At 35.6% G+C, this 17,777-nt stretch overlaps 1 protein-coding gene across 3 annotated transcripts; it reads left to right on the forward strand.

Annotated features, from left to right (window-relative positions):
- The first annotated feature begins 5,097 nt into the window (after nt 1-5,097).
- Nucleotides 5,098-13,742, forward strand: LOC110448644 (bis(5'-adenosyl)-triphosphatase enpp4-like). 3 transcript variants are annotated; one of them, XM_021495011.1, is made up of 5 exons: nt 5,098-5,269; nt 5,813-5,987; nt 8,365-8,620; nt 11,577-12,307; nt 13,252-13,742. In XM_021495011.1, exons 3-5 carry the CDS (start codon nt 8,380-8,382, stop codon nt 13,585-13,587), a joined length of 1,308 nt encoding a protein of 435 aa, XP_021350686.1. In that variant the 5' UTR covers nt 5,098-5,269; nt 5,813-5,987; nt 8,365-8,379; the 3' UTR covers nt 13,588-13,742. The 3 variants fall into 3 exon arrangements, with proteins under 3 accessions (XP_021350686.1, XP_021350687.1, XP_021350685.1); XM_021495012.1 differs by lacking the exon at nt 5,098-5,269 and having other exon boundaries at nt 5,597-5,987; nt 8,352-8,620; XM_021495010.1 differs by lacking the exon at nt 5,098-5,269 and having other exon boundaries at nt 5,598-5,987.
- The last annotated feature ends 4,035 nt before the right edge of the window (nt 13,743-17,777 follow it).

A 17,777-nucleotide genomic window follows, 5' to 3' on the forward strand; every position in this document is an offset into this window, starting at 1 on the left:
GACGTTGCTCATATGGCTCATTAAGGACCAGGGACACAAAATGATCTAGGTCCCAGATAAGTTCAGTTGAAATACTGCAAACATAATTATATCACGAAAAATAGCTTTACAACAGCTACTTACAGTAGGCCCATGGCTGAATTTGTCCAAAACGAGTAAACCAGTTGTCATTTTACAAAACGATGAATGCTAAGCAAGAAACAACAACTATCATTTTTAGCTCACCTGGTCCGAAGCGCAGCATCCGTCATCCGTGCGTCAACTTTTCCTTTAAAACACTGCTAGTCATGAACCACTGAGCAGATTTTGACCAAATTTGGTCAGAAACCTCCTTGGGGGAAACCTTAAAAACGTTCTTCTGTAGGAATGAAAGTTATTTTCCATACTTGGTGTGGAGCATCCTTGGGTAAATGGAAACCAGTTTTTTTATAAATGGTGGGTCTGGCCCCCCTGGGGGCTGAGGGGCGGGGCCCATTAGGGGAAATAGAGCAAATTATTTACAATCCTTCTTCTTCTGTAGGAATGAAAGGATTTGTTCCATATTTGGTCTGAAGCATCGTTGGGTGAAGGGGAACCAATTTTGTATAAGCAGTGGGTGTGGTCTCCCAGGGGACAGAAGGGCGGGGCCCAATAGGAGAAATAGAGGTAAAACCTTAAAATCCTTCTTCGACCATGGGATTAAGGGTTTTATCCTTATATAGTCTGCAGCATTCTTGGGTCGTTGTATAATTCGTTGGTATGACCCCCCCCACCCCCACCCACCCCACCCCCCCTTAGGGCATAGGGGTGGGGCTCTGTTTGAAGTTTGTTTTCGCTATATCTCAAGTACTGGATGGATCTTTCTGAAGTTTCATATGTAGTTACAGCACCTACCATGGAGAATCATTTTAAACATATTCAGGTGAGCGATACAAGCCCTCTGGGCCTCTTGTTAAGACTATATTTTTTCCCGTCCTGCTGACAGAACGTTCAACACTGACGCCAAAACTGAGGTATTGCCAAAGCAGGTGCTTTCAAATGCTAGCTGGTTGAATTAACTGTGTAAATAACTGCTAGATGGTAGTTGTTTGACTAAATGCTAGCTTCATAACGATTACTTAAAAAAGTATTTGTCCAAAAACTGTTTTGAGGTCACTTGATTTTCAAATTTTTAAAGAATTTGTGAAAGTAACCAAGCTTTGACGTTGCTCATATGGCTCCAATGGGGTCATGGAGAAAAAAATGCAATTGATCTATATTGATATTGTTTCAGTATGCTTGTAGTCAATTGTGACTGAAACGCATTGCTCTATCAACATTACAGATATCCTCGATATCCAGGGTTACGCTCACTTTCGCTCTCTACACCCCTGGAATTTGTCATAGCAAAATCGAAGGCTCAATATGTGCAGCACCATGTGGTTGAGACGAGAAGACTAGTTTGGTTTGGTCCTTTGATGTACATCAAAAGAATCTCGCGGTCGCCTAACGGTACAAATTGACAGGCTTTGAAGTCGGGCATCGCTCCTTTGTAATATTTTAATCTAAAGAGGAAGTACATACACATAACTGTCACAGCTCACATATGCCGAAGAAATTTGACATTCTTTATGTCTACACCTTTCCATATATCAAACAGAAAAGGTTCATGGCATAACATTTCTTTACATTTATATATACTGTATAAAACATCATATTGATTCTTTTCCGGGTTTTGTTGGAGTTCATCACTTGATCAACTTCAGATTCCCATCATCTGAGCGTGGTCCCTAACAAGTTTTGTTGATTTACAGTTTCTTTCTGTGNTTTTTGCTACTAGTATTGGCTGAATATTGTGTAATTACGTAACCAGTTAATTGTGTAAACAACATTTGCCCACCTTGTTAACTGAAAGCGTTATACATAACAGAGCTTATGACCTCTTTCATAATAACGAAGATTCGGGCATGAATATTAATTGTTGTTATTTGAAATTGCGCAAACATGTTTCCTTTGAGTAAAAATAGCTTAACGACAGATACGTACGGTAAGTCATGTACTGTATTCGTCTAAAACTGTTTTATATATATCAACCCAGTCAAAGACTCGCTCCTGCTATTCACCGTCCGTTTATGATTTAGGACTAGCAATGACTGAATACATCGTAATCAGTTCATCATAGTAAATTGTTTACCTTGCTTTATAGGAAAATTCGGACATGAATGATATTTTTTGTTAGTATCTTAAGACTGTTGTGAATATATGAAAACAAATCTCAAAGTTTTACATTTAATATCAAAGTTTTGATATTGACATGATTATACTGAATTTTAAACATGGTGCATAGTGTACTGTTTTTTTAGCGAATACTCATTAATCATTACATACAATATCAGAAGCTATATACTAAGTTGCCAAATCGATTTAGGAAAGTTTGGCAATCTTATTAAAATAGCACTGGAAATGGACTACAACGAGAGAGAGAACTTTCTTTAACTAGTAAATCTATGTTTACGACATCAAATAAATGACGTTTGGGCAAGCCTTACCAGAAAGTTAATATTCAATCTAAATTCGAGTGTCTACAAATGGTGTGGCTTGCGAAGACTTAAACAAGCTTAGCTGTGATACAAAGTCTTGGATACAACAACAAAAATTGGTTACTTATAATATTCTTTCCTCAAATATGCATTTGTATGACAGTTCTGTCATTTTCTGTGGTTACCTGGTTAACGATTACAAATGTATAATCTACTGTTCTATGTAGAACTGTAAGGGTTCATGGTTACGGTAAAACCTAACTACATGTATTACAAGTGTATAATTTGTTATCCTGTAATGTCAATGTTCTCCTAAGACATTATAGTAAGATATTCTTCTACTAGAACTAGCAGATCTTCATGATCGTATGGGATTTCTCCTCAAAATCGCCTCTCCTTGACCAAGGTTTTCGATGGCTTTCCCCAGCCAGCAATACCAATAGGCTTCAAATTTACTACTTTGTTAGAGTTCAATTCAAGTCCTTTATTATTTTGAATAAATCAGTGTAATAATTCTAGTGCAAATACAAAATAACATCATACAACACTACACACACTCACTACACAATTACAAATAGAAACAGTATCACATACATTTGGAGAAAGCAACTGAAAATATAAGCTGTTTATGATTCTTCTCGAATTTGCAAATTCTAAATATTTCCCAAAGTTTGTTGTTTTGTATAATTCACACTCAGTAGACCTATCAATTTAAACATGCTTGGCTTTTTAACAAAATAAGTATGTCGGTATGAGCTAAAACATCTGTTTGGCTAAGTTTATGTTGCTATTTACCTGTATTTTCACCGTTTGTTTCAAGTTTTTATGACCACGAAAAAGACCTTGACTTCATAATTGCATTTTTGTCTTGAATCCTTAAGGTTCGATGCGGTTGTCCTATAGTTATCGGTGTCCGTTAGTCCGTCCGTCCACACTATCGTTTCCAGAGATGATCTCGGAATCTGAACGACTAATCTTTCTGAAACGACAAGGTCATACACTGTGAAATGTAGATGTGCACTGGGGGTTTAAAAATGTCTAAGGTCAAGGTCAAGGTCACTATTACGAATTATAGACTGGTTGTACGGTCCTTATCTCGGAATTCAAAAGTCTCATTGTTTTAAGCTCACCTGGCTCTGTTATGCAGACGGAGTCAAAGGGCAACGTGGGTTAAAAGCTTTAAAATTAAGATTTCAAACAACAATATTTATGTAAACTTTAAAGGCCAAAGTTACTATTTATGAAAATATACCATGGGGTTTGGGGGTACGGTCAGTCACATGGCAGGGCCCTTGCTGACCTGACAGTGTTCTAGTTAACAGAATTGATACAATTTCCATAATATGCTACAATCATTTAATGCACAATTTCCGGATGTCTGTCCAATATGAACAAAATGAATCTGAATAGATGATAATGTGATGAACACTATATTAAGTTGGTTGCGACAAGCACATTTATACACAGATGATGAATATCCATGGAAATTCTTCAATTTTAGAGACATTGAAACATCTCCCATGTATGATATCATGTATGTATGAAGCTTTAGATAGTGTCTATATCTTAACTACTTCAATAGTATGGCAGAAATAGTATAGAGCCGCTTTGTTAGTTCCCTTTGTACAGCAAACTGACTTGTAATGTGACTATGTACACCAGGTATACAGCAAACTGACTTGTAATGTGACTACCTTGTTATGTCCCGGAAAGTTTTACTCTCTCTGATAGAAAAGATGTTTGTGTGATATCAGCGATGTATGTTATGAATAAATAAATAATTATGTAAACATTTAAAAAAATATGTATTCATGATAATATATTGGCAGACAAAAATAGAACCTCCATGTCAGTTCCTTTTGCATATCAGGTGTGTGTGAGAAATTGTTTAATATAAGATATGTTTTTGATCATATTATATTCCTGATAATATTATGGAGTCTCCATGTCAATTTCTTTGCATACCAGGTATGTACGAGAAATACTAATATAAGTAATGTCTTTTTAACGAGTTTCAGATCTCAAACACGAAAAATAAATTTCTGCATCAATTTAAGCGGTGATGCTGTCGGAAAGGAGGTAACATGGCTGTACGTACCACACGTGTTTATCTGATGTCACAGATTGCACGAGGGCAGTGTACTTGCGAGTATATTTTACGAGGATGTAGCTCGAGTGTCATATTCAGTTTAATATTCTTCATACCAAGCATTTTCTTCAGGCCCAGCAATTGTATATATTGTTATAGGGAAGAGATCTTAATCATCGTGCGCAGCATTTTCTTTTATATCGAGCAGTTGTATGTGTGGTTATAAGATAGAAATCTTACACGTTAACCTGTTATACCCACAGGTTCTAGCCTCGTCTGTCAATACATGTACACCCATAATATAATCTCATTATACTATAATGATGATAATAATAATACTGGACGCAGGCGTTATACCTATATATCCAGATCACGAAGGTTTACATCAGTTTATATGGCGATGTCCCGAATATGAATGAGTTCACTATTATCTATCTCGTGGTTAAAAAAAACATTCAGGTTGCCCCCAGTGTATATCCAATCATGATTCAATTATGTGTGTATTGACAGACGAGGCTAGTACCTGTGTTATATCCATGAGTGAAGACATTTTAGTTATTGTAACAACATTGTATTATCACAGTGTGAAATACAGTATCTTGTATTACATAACTGAAACTCGCTGTATATCGTTGTAGTAAGATTTTACAGACATGTGATAATAATGCCCAAAAGTATATAGGTATGTATGGAAAACCTTCTACAGGATATGTGCTAAGCATGTAACGTTTTGTCAAATGCGTTTCCTTTTTAATGAATGCCCAGATATTGCTGTAAGTCATGTAATGGTTAATTTTTAATGTGAAAACGCTGGATCAAACACAACTGACGTATTCTTTATTTCTATCCTAGGATAAGTACACATATATATTAAACACTGGAATATTGACATTATAAAGTACCCGAAACATTTCCTTGTAGGGAGATAACATTGTGTAGTTCACACATATATAACTAGTTTGGTTGTTTCTTTTCTTTCAAACAGTCATATCATCATATATCCACTTCATTTCATATCGATCGTTGTATAAATATAAATGTTGGGTTTTTCATACGAGATAAAGGGAATTTCCATTTGGAAAAGCAGTCTGGGGTGCGCCATATTTTATTTGAAGATTAAGTATTGCGATATTATCCATTGATGAACTATCTGTCTGATCGATAGCTAGGTGATTTACACACACAGCTGTGCACACTATATTCCGGATTCTGTTGTTTTCCATAGTACTTATCGTTGCTATCTCAGTGGTTGGAATTATTGACAACACGGACCTACCCAACATTTGTGGCATGTCACCGAGGTTATCTCAAGGTAACGAAAAGTCTGTCGACACAACAGTCAAGCGATAGCCTCAGGAAATCAGGGGTCACTCGGACGCACCTTACTCATAGGTGATAAGGTAAGTTTATGGTCAAATATTTTAAATTTATTTCATACTTCATGTATTTGCGTATGAAAAAACCCTTATTTGAGGTGTTCTGTATATCACGTTATTTATTTAAAGGTACATGTACATTGATCTACTTGTACCTAAAAGATTGGTATAAACATATAAACAGATTAGGTTTCGAGGGGAAAAAATCATGATTAAATTATTATAACAGGATATTACATCATGATACCTTTCCTGTGTTAATTTATCATTTCATGTAAACTGTATATCTTATTAATATTGATGTCAAATGTCAAAGTAAATTTCTTAACGCTCATTTAGCAAGATGAACGTAACACACACATACACCACCACACACGGATGACTTCACCGGTATAATTTGGTAATAGATACATAATAATAAACTTACACCTAGTAATTTGACATTGTTTTCGCAATTAAGAGATACACCTCAAACATCAAAACAGTTACACAAACTTGCAAACTTCGCCAATTTATCCATGTCGTTTTGACACATTCCTACTCTCAAGATTGGAGAGTTCAGCACGCTTGTTCGAGTCTACCCAGCTGTAAATGAGTACGTGGTTGGGCAGCGCTAGAAATGATGAATGCTATCTGTAAGTGCCGAAATAGCAGCTCCGGCTGTATGCTCCCCAGATATTTGCTGGTTGCAAAGGCCCTATAACCACCGATAACAGTTTGTGAAACGCTTTGAGACGACCTAAGAACTAGGTTGTGAAAAATCGGTTTATAAGAACCTCGAATTATTATTATTATTATTATTGAGCGGAAACTCTACAAAGGGCCATAACTCCGTAAATAACCGGCAAATAATTTTGGTTATCGCAAGCTTTCATAAAAATGAACCTTCCTATGAAGTTTGATATGAATCCATTCAAATTGACTGAAGTTATTGAGCGGTAACTGTTACGTCAATTCTATAACGGGCCATACCTCCCTTAATAACAGGCGGATAATGGTTATCGAACTTGCGCAAGCTTTCATAGAAATGAACCTCCCTATGAAGTTTGAAATGAATCTATTAAAAATTACTGAAGTTATTGAGCGGAACTTGTTTCGGCAATTCTGCAAAGGGCCATAACTCCGTAAATAACCGGCAAATAATTTTGGTTATCGCAAGCTTTCATAAAAATGAACCTTCCTATGAAGTTTGATATGAATCCATTCAAATTGACTGAAGTTATTGAGCGGTAACTGTTACGTCAATTCTATAACGGGCCATACCTCCCTTAATAACAGGCGGATAATGGTTATCGAACTTGCGCAAGCTTTCATAGAAATGAACCTCCCTATGAAGTTTGAAATGAATCTATTAAAAATTACTGAAGTTATTGAGCGGAACTTGTTTCGGCAATTCTGCAAAGGGCCATAACTCCGTAAATAACCGGCAAATAATTTTGGTTATCGCAAGCTTTCATAAAAATGAACCTTCCTATGAAGTTTGAAATGAATCCATTCAAATTGACTGAAGTTATTGAGCGGTAACTGTTACGTCAATTCTATAACGGGCCATACCTCCATTAATAACAGGCGGATAATGGTTATCGAACTTGCGCAAGCTTTCATAGAAATGAACCTCCCTATGGAGTTTGAAATGAACCTATTCAAAACTGAAGTTATTGAGCGGAACTTGTTTCGGCAATTCTGCAAAGGGCCATAACTCCGTAAATAACCGGCAAATGATTTGGTTATCGAACTTGTCCAAGCTTTCATGGCAATGAACCTTCCTACCAAGTTTGAAACTAATCCATTCAAAATTACTCAAGTTATTGAGCGGAAACGAATGTGTGCCCACCCGTCCACCCGCGTGAAAACATAATACGTCCCGTCATTCGACGGGCGTATTCAAATTGGGAAAGGTTAAGAGGGTATTTCGAAAAGGGTGTGCATATTTTAGAAAAAAAATGTTTAGCATCCTTTCAATATTAACATGAATATTCCTGTTTCAAACAAAATGTTCACTATGATTAAATGACGTAGAATGATTTTCTGGTGGAGGATTTGGTAACTGCTTGTGACGTCTGGGTAAGGACATGGAACGATTTAAGTTTTATATCTTATTTCAAAACACGATGTATATGTTTACTTTAGAACTAAGGAATAAATATGACCTTCAGAGTTACATTTGATGGAACAATGGTGGACAACAATTAACACAATTAAGTCTACTATAAAGTGCAAACTTCACTTCTCTCAATATAGAATATGGATCGGAAAACAACAAAATATTCAAACTGTTGTCGACCTAGTACGCTGTTTTATCGTTCTTTGTAGCGTCCTGCTTGGACATGTGTATGACTTACAGCTGTGAATGTAGATAGTAAACCTCATCACCTGATGATGTTATAGTTTTGTGTTCCAGTGCTGTGTTTACGTGATGTCCGGACGTGTAGCTGTTATACTGTTGCTGGTATGTGTGACGGAGGTGGTGCCGAGAACATGTAGAAAGTACGCCAACCAAGTACTCCTGGTATCCATGGACGGGTTCAGGTACGACTACCCCGAGAAGGTAGCTACGCCCAACTTTGACAGAATGGCGCGGAATGGTGTCAGGGCTGCCTATGTCAACAATACGTTCACTACCAAGACATTTCCTTCACATTACAGTATTGCTACAGGTAAAAGAAATAACAATATGAACTAAAACGTTTTAAAATAATATAAAAGAACAAAATAAAGGGTGAATTATTTCCAAAACCTGCATCATACAGTTATTTCTTAATTCTAGGAAGGAATTATCGGTAATAATGCCAAAACGGTGGAAATCTAAATGATACTGTTTCGAAGGAGAGGTGAGTGAAACCCCTTAAATCAGTTTAGTTTAATTTTGTAAAGCCAACATCAACATTGACCTCTAGAACGAAAGGGAAGAGGGCCTATACATTCTTGACTTCCTTACAAATTTTTAAATTTTAGGCTGCAGCAGATAATTAATTTTTAAATTACTATTTCATGTCACCCCCGCCAGATACTGTGCTGAAGTCAAATAATTTGTTCCCGCGATCAATTCATAACAAACAAACTTTGTTCATAATTTTGGATGAGTTTGGTCTCGGATAAAAAAATATCCTCACCAATCACCAAGGCTGATGCATGTCCTTTGAAGATTACAAAGGAGTGACATCCTACTTCAAAGCCAGTCAATTTCACCGTTACGCGGCCGACAGATTTACATCAAAGGATCAAACTAGTCTTCTCGTCTCGTCTACATGGTGGTGCACACTGAGCCTTCGACTTTGCTATGATATATTCCAGGGGTGCAGCAAGCGAAAGTCAGCGTAACCCCTGTAGTATCAAGGAGTCCACTCGTGTCTAAAAAATGAGAATCAATTTCAAAATGTTCCGAAATGTATGTAGAAAATAGTGGAAACAGACAGGTGCATATAAAACCCTTTATTTTGTGATGTATACAGTTAATTGAACAAAATATTATTTAAAAGAGACTTAAATAGAACATGCTGATATATTTTTATTATCTTTATTATTTATTGTTGATTTATTCTCGACATACTTCATTTTTATAGGTAAAACGTCAAAACTAGAAAAAAGTTTAATTTCAACTTCAATATTTTATTGAACATTTTTACTTAGACAGTAACCTAAATGCAAATAATAAAACAAAAAACGTATAAAGAAATTTTGAACAACATATAAACTTACACAGAAGCCAAGCCCACTCTCCTCAGTTCAAGTGACTATTTTATGAATAAGCAAGAGTCAGGCATAAGTTTAATATTGTCTGTGGAGAACATTTGTATTAAAGTATTTGTGTTAAGCATAGAATCATATTGAATACATTTGTTCAATAAGACATTTCTCAGTTGTGCAATATAGCCACACCCGAAGAAGAAATGTTTCTCATCTTCTAGAATAAGACATTTTTGTCAAAAGAAGGTGGTGTGTATTTTTTTACACTGATACAAACATACAACCATTATACATTGTCACATTTCTTTGACCTATACTTACGGCAAACAGGGATACTAGGGGAAAGGGGCGGTGACCAAATCACTTTTCAGCTAATGTGTAGTTTTCAACAAGTAACGCTTTGGTGGGTATTGTTTGCAAAATGATATTGATTAAACACTAATGAAGGAAAGCAAAGGGTATACAGAGGTAAAATGACATTTTTTGTCGTTTTCTATTACAAAATTAACAGGCGATCGTCAGAAAAATAAATAAGAAATGAACTATGATATTTATCAAGTTAATTAAAGTATATAAATTAGCAATGAACTATGACATTTATCAATTTTATAAAAGTTATATTAATGTTGACAATAACAAATTAGTTTTGGCTTTGGAACAATAGTATTTTGCTTCCCACGAACAGTCACCTTTACGCAAGGAAAATAATACGGTTTCTTAGATAAGAATTTAAATCTTCTGAAATATGGCATTATTGATTAGTCTAAAAGGAGGATTCAAATACCGTCACGCTACAACAATTGGAACAACTTTGAGGAGATGTTTCTTGATGCCTGAAAAAGACTACCCATACATGATTGCTCATTTTCAAGAAGAGTTTTGAAATTAGTAATTCGTTTTTAAAAATAGAACTCTAAACTCGCAGTGAGATTTCGTCCGTTTTTCGGCAATGATTAGTACCCAAATTGGTATACCATATCACAGGCTATGAAATTTGAATTTATTACCACTAGTCGATGTGCAGATTGCAACAAAATATATTGCTTTTATAAATACCACACTGAAGTGTATCTTTACACATTAATTTTATACGGTTAAAGGGAAAAGAAATCAACATTAAAAATGCTTTATTTTTTACCCCTTGAAAGTCCTCCAACATTTCGTCGACGTGCGTTTTTTTCAGGTTTTGTGACATATTTACTTTTAAGTCATCGTTTACACTTCAAATTTTAACGAAAACAAAACTATTTGGTGGAAATGCTGTTAAATGTCTCTTTTGTTATACCATCAGAAGAAAATGAACAAATGTTATTTAAAAGTACTATTCGAACCGTTTTCTGACCGTGTACCAATTATGGTGGCGTACCAACCGGGTTGCGTGACGTTATGCATGTATATATACATTTGCCCCCGCGCCGTCCCATTACAACAGTGTTAGAGGGCAAGTGTAATTATATAGGCTATAATTACAACTGCTCAACTCTAATTACAACTGCCTGTTTCAGGTGTAGGAATATGTAAACAAACAAAATGGCCTCCTGAAATGTATTTTGAGGCAGGGCAAATGGTTTTTGTAGGAATATGTCTTAGCGGGTTTTATGGGAAATGCCAGAGGCCACTTGTAATTATATCAACAATAATTACATCCAGACAACCAGTTATTGTTTAAATGTTGCTTTCTTTGGATTTTTGCATCGACATACTAGCACTAACTATTTTTAAATCGTTGCTTCACCTTGTTATTCAAGCGGTTTCGTTTTGCTTTTATTATAACTAACCGTCAAATAGAACCAACAAAAATGCTTCTGTTAATCAAAGCAAAGAATTGTTGAAAATTTCAAGAACGTACCTTTTCCCCGAATAACAAAAAATCACAATTTTTACCATCGGATGAGGTATTCTGATCTATATTATTGCATTTTATAGGATTGTATGACGAAAGCCACGGAATTGTAGGAAACCATATGTACGACCCTAAATATAATGAAATATTTAGCATGAGGTCACACGAAACAAAATGGTGGGATCAAGGAGAACCAATTTGGATTACAACCCGGAAACGCGGTCTTAGATCAGGGACACTGTTTTGGCCCGGAAGCGAAGTGGAAATTCAAGGTCTCCGTCCCAACACTTGGTACACATATAACGAAAGTTTACCGTTTGACCAGAGGGTAGACATGGTCATTGACATGCTGAAGAAGGACAAATTAAATTTTGTCACAACCTACTTCCACGAACCAGACCGGACTGGTCACTTGTTTGGGCCAGAATCGGTTGAAGTCCGTAATAAAATAGTCGAAATGGACACACTTCTTGGCACACTATTAGATAAGTTAAATGCCAGTGGACTTTTGGAAACCGTAAATCTGATTCTAACAAGTGACCATGGAATGGCAACGACCGATTACGACAATAAGTTGATAGAAATATACGATTTGGTGGATCGAGCCAAGATCAACTTTACAGTGGACAGTGGACCAATCATGCACGTGGTGCCAGTGGAAGGTCAGGTGGACACCGTCATCAGGAAAATAAACCGGAACCCCAACTTCACAGCCTACAGGAAAGAGGATATACCGGAAGGCTGGCACTATAAGAACAACCGAAGAATAATGCCAGTGTTCGTACTAGCTAAGGAAGGATGGACAATCACTCCGGTAAGAATAATACCTTTATACTTATAACGTTTGTTGAAAAAAACAAATAATATTATGTTTGTTGTTAAAGAAAGATTTACAACATGCTTGACAAAAACATTGTATAGTAATGAACGAGAATGTATGTATAATTTTATGGTTTCTAGGTACTTATTCTCGATTTCTTTTTAAATTTGCTTTTGAATATTTTTTTGTATGTTGGTTAACACAGCATTGCTTATATCTTGTTGTCAACGCATTAACAACCCTAAACGTTAACGCATCCTCAATACCCCAGCGGTTACACTCCCTCTCGCTCTCTGCACCACTTCAATATGTCATAGCAAAATTGAAGCCACGCGGCTAGCTATTTGGTAACAATTAACTCAGGTAAAAACCTGACCAATCGCTAGGCTGATACCTTTAGAAGATTACAGAGGAGCGACACCCGTTTTTAAAGCCAGCCAACTTTTCCGTTACGCGACCGACAGATTGTTTTGATGTACATTAAAGTATCAAACCAGTCTTCTTGTCTCTCACCTGCCTGATGGTGCACACTGAACCGTTGCTATTTCTATGGCATATTCCAGAGGTGCAGAGAGCGAAAGTGAGCGTAACCCCTGGAGTATGTAGAATGCCCTTTACGAGATTCAATGAGAAATTTCATGACAACCGGACCGACGAGAACATTGGAATAGCGATACCTCTTAATGAAAGAAAGCTCCTCTTTAAACACATAAAAGAGAACATACAACGCTATGAATGATTTTCTAACGAATTAGGTTATCTACATATATTAATAGAATTGTAATTATCGCGCATATTAAATTAGACGATACATTATTTGCTAGTTACAATTATCAACATGTTTATGATAATGGACACTTTGAACATGGCATATCTCTCAACACAATCTCATACATCGTATCCATTTGTACCTAAAATGTTTATTTTTATGATTTTAGAATAAAACAGAAAGCAGAATGTATCCAAATAAAGGTAACCACGGATATGATAACAACCTGATGACAATGAGGCCGATATTCTACGCCATGGGTCCTAACTTCCGGTCAGGATTCTCGGCCTCGCCCCTCAAATCAATAGACATCTATCCTCTGATATGTGAACTGCTAGGCATATCGCCGTCCCCTAACAACGGAACGTTGGCCAATACAGACAGATTCCTGCAGTCATTCCCCAACGATCAACAAGTATGTGACGGAGCTGTCAGCAGTACAGACATAAGGTCTAGTGCAATACTTATCCCCCTCCTTCTGGTGGTCGGAGTTTTGATCAGTTAGATTATAGGCCTAATGTGTTTAATGTTAAAGTGAGGTTGATTGTTTTAACATTCAATGTAGTGAAATACGCAGTTGGAAGTTCTGTATCTAAATATATCATATAATATGTCCATTTATAATGTTGTTTTGTATGTACAATAAAGATAATCACAGATTTATTGTTTTAATTGTAATTTGTTACTATCATAATCACCAATATAAAAACGACAAGTTAGAAAAAAATACACAGCGCCATCATATAAAGAAAAAATAACTACTTTATAGTTAGTGCACTGAAAAGACGAAAACAAGAAGCGAAAAGACACAAAAAGACAGACATCATGAACATCAAATAAATAAATAAATTGATGTTTTACCAAGATCGCTAAAATGACTATGATTTGTTATCATACGTAGTGCTGCCATTTTTGTCTTATATCAAAAACAGAAAATAGCCTTTTGTCAGCGACGATTTAATAGAGGGGCATTGTCTAAAATTGTCTAACATTTTGATATTACTGTAGTATTTCACAATGTGCACGCAAGATGACAATGCCAATAACTTACAATGATGACAATAAGATATACCCAAGTAAGGTTCTATTTTTTGCATCAGAAAGACAAGAACAAAAAATGACCGAAAATAATGATTATATAATTTCATTTGTTTGTATCAACGGAGACAAAATGTGTTACCAGATTTTTAAAATGCTTACCAATGTCACAAAAAAACAAAAACAAAATCGTTTACTTATATGTTCATGATGAGACCGCCATTTTTAAAACAAAGCACGTGCACGTGATATACTTCAATTGAGCATATCAGTCAAGTTTAATAATACACGTGGCTAGAGCTATATAGTTATTGTGTTAGAGTTTGTTTTGCTGGCATCACATGTAAGTCAATTGAATATACAAGTACGTCAGCCAAGTTGATATAATAGTCCGCTTAGTGTTATGGATGCTATATCCTATTGTGGGTTCGTATCCGACGTCTGTGCTGATGGCATTTTCATTCTTCAAAAATAAAGAAAAAGAACAAAGGGTCGTCAAAACCGTAACTTCAACTGAACAATTGATGTAAAACTTTGACAGAATATGAACAAGTGAACGATTTACTTAAACCTCTGGAAGAGAACAAAGAAATGAAGATTATGTGTTCCGGAAGGGTCTTTTGCTTCATCAACGACACCAGCTATCTAAATCTTGGTCAAATTCAAGTCATAAGTGTCACTTTCTTAAGGCGACAATTTGGGAAGTGATATCAAAACAACAAATCACACTAACGAGAATAATCAAACACATCGACCTTCATATCAAACAAAGAAATCAGTTATTTGTCAACGAGGTCATGATGGCAACCAAAACAAGTATGGATGTTCCTATCAAGAAAGAGAAGGGTAATGGAAAATAGTACGGCGTTTCTGTTGGTCATGTTGTAAGTAAGGATTGTCTGATGTAGAAATGTCCTTAGTGTCCTTGATTTATTGTCGACATACACAGTATCTGCAAGTGAAATTTAAGAACTCGTTAATGGTTTTGTTACCTTGTTCTGACAAGTTCCTAATTAAATTCAGTATAATGAACACCTTACATTCTGACAACAACAGCAGTTTACGTTTGTAGCGTACTTCATATGAATTTAGTCCTGTCGTTTTGAGTAATTTATGATTGCTTATGTTCACAAGAGTTAAGAGATCGTGTTAAAAATCAATAGAAAGTTCTTACGTCTTTAAAACAAACACTTTGCCAACAAATATAGGATACAAAGGCGTCATCTACAGTATGGTAGCTTTGTTTAGCAGTAAAACGAAGAGATATGAACGATAACTTTCAGACCTATTTTTCTTGAAACGTTATATTGATTTTCTCGGACGTTTTGAAAGTATTTTCGTGCCAAATTAACGAATAACATATTTTCTTTGTACTGTTAATGACTTGATTTTCGCGTCAGGAACGAGATTCTTTAAACCTTTCGTGGATTAAATTAAACCGCTAGTTCAAGATGTAATTTGCGAAAACAAAGAAACTCGAAAATAAAGCGATTGGCAGTACATGTACATGTGTGGAAAGAGCTGTATTAAAAGTTGCACCTCAAACATAAAATGTTTATGTGACTCCACACTTTATATAATATTCCCGAGTGACGTATATGCTCTTGAGACTATTCCTAGAAATGAATCCGTAACTATCTGGTAAAACGAAAGTATACAATGACTTTGTGATAAATATATATATTTTGTTTATGACGTAATGCCTATGTTAGTTGCTCCCGTGCTGGATTAACGTTCGGGGAAACTACACCGCCCGGTGAGTACTAACATAAAATAATCACGGTTTAGTCTGATATTTGCCTGAACGATATTTTGTCAACTTTTTAATGTAATTATTGTTTTCATGGGTTTATCTGTGTTATATATTAAGCGCCTCGTTTGTGAGTTATTAATGGGGAATTTGAACCCATCGTATTACGTTGTGCGATCTTCATGCTTCTGTCCAATATGTGTAGAACATTATTTTATTAAAAAACATCTGGAACTAAATATCGTTTTCTTTAACAAGAGATCCATATTGACTCATTGATATTAATTAGCTAAGGACAATAGTTTTGCAATCAGCACTCAACAATTAGGCTTAATTGACTTTCACTTCATATGTTTGACGTAATTAGTAACATGTTACTATTGTATTTTATACAACTGAAAAATATGACATTAATATGTATATGATATCATTACTATACGTAAAAATAAATCGCGGTATAAAATGTATTTCGTAGAATGGATATATTTAGCACTGCAAACGTCATTGCATATCTAATAGTAGAACATTTACTAAAGATATAACATTGGGCTCAAGATCTGGTTACTTTAATTATAGCGTATGCGGACATAGAATGCTGTACTGTCAGTAGGTGCATATAGTTAAAATACGTGTACATGTCTATATCTCTTTTCTATGTGTAGTTAATAATAGACACCCCACAAGGTGTTTATATCTCGAGGCTAGTTGTAACCGTAACACATCATTAGAGAAAGTACACACAAATGAAAAATATTTTTCAGTAATTGTAGGTTATTGGAAGGATAATCATTTGGAGCAAGTTTTATATATCATAGGTTTGTGTCTAAAAGGGTTCTACACCATTCATAACAGACCAGTTTTACAAACCATCTAATAGCTGCATAAAAGCGAAATATATATACAATGTAGGTAGATTTATCACTTACCCTGTGTATACCGGTGAAAATACATGAACCCTTATTCATGAGACAGTTCTAATACTCAATCTCAGATACTCTCTTCAAGCCAAAGTTCTTGCTACAGTGATATGATTTAAGCGAGTTACAAAATAGTCTGTTTGAGCAAAGAATCCATGCTTGAACATGAGAAGGGTTTCATGAATACATGCCTTGATGTATGTAATGAAAAGTACTTCTTATATCAATTCGGCAGTTCTTCTCACCAGTATCATGGAGATGGTTTCTCAATAGATTATAAATATACTCTATGGGGATGGTCTCTCAGTAGAGTATACATATACTCTATGGAGATGGTCTCTCAGTAGAGTATAACTATACTCTATGGAGATGGTCTCTCAATAGATTATAAATATACTCTATGGGGATGGTCTAACAGTAGAGTATACATATACTCTATGGGGATGATCACTAAGTAGAGTATAAATATACTATATGGGGATGGTCTCTGAGTAAAAAATAACTATAATATATGGGGATGGCCTCGCAGTAGAGTATAAATACACTCTATGGGGATAGTATATCAGTAGAATCAGTGTTAAGGTATTAAGAGAGAAATACTAGGAGATCACTAGGATAATTAGAATATGTAACAGTAATTTTAGGGGATAGGTGAGGAGAAAAGTACAAGGAGGTCATTATGAGATCACTAGGAGTAAAGGAGAAATGTGCGAGGTGCAATTTAGGAGAAATGTACTAGGTGCAATTAAGGAGAAATCTACAAGGTGCAATTTAGGAGAAATCTACTAGGTGCAATTTAGGAGAAATGTACTAGGTGCAATTTAGGAGAAAAGTACTAGGTGCAATTAAGGAGAAATATACTAGGTGCAATTTAGGAGAAATGTACTAGGTGCAATTTAGGAGAAATGTACTAGGTGCAATTAAGGAGAAATATACTAGGTGCAATTTAGGAGAAATGTACTAGGTGCAATTTAGGAGAAATGTACTAGG

Source organism: Mizuhopecten yessoensis, unplaced genomic scaffold (genome assembly GCF_002113885.1).
Source record: "Mizuhopecten yessoensis strain PY_sf001 unplaced genomic scaffold, ASM211388v2 scaffold4121, whole genome shotgun sequence".
In the NCBI taxonomy this organism is placed as follows: Eukaryota; Metazoa; Mollusca; class Bivalvia; order Pectinida; family Pectinidae; genus Mizuhopecten; species Mizuhopecten yessoensis.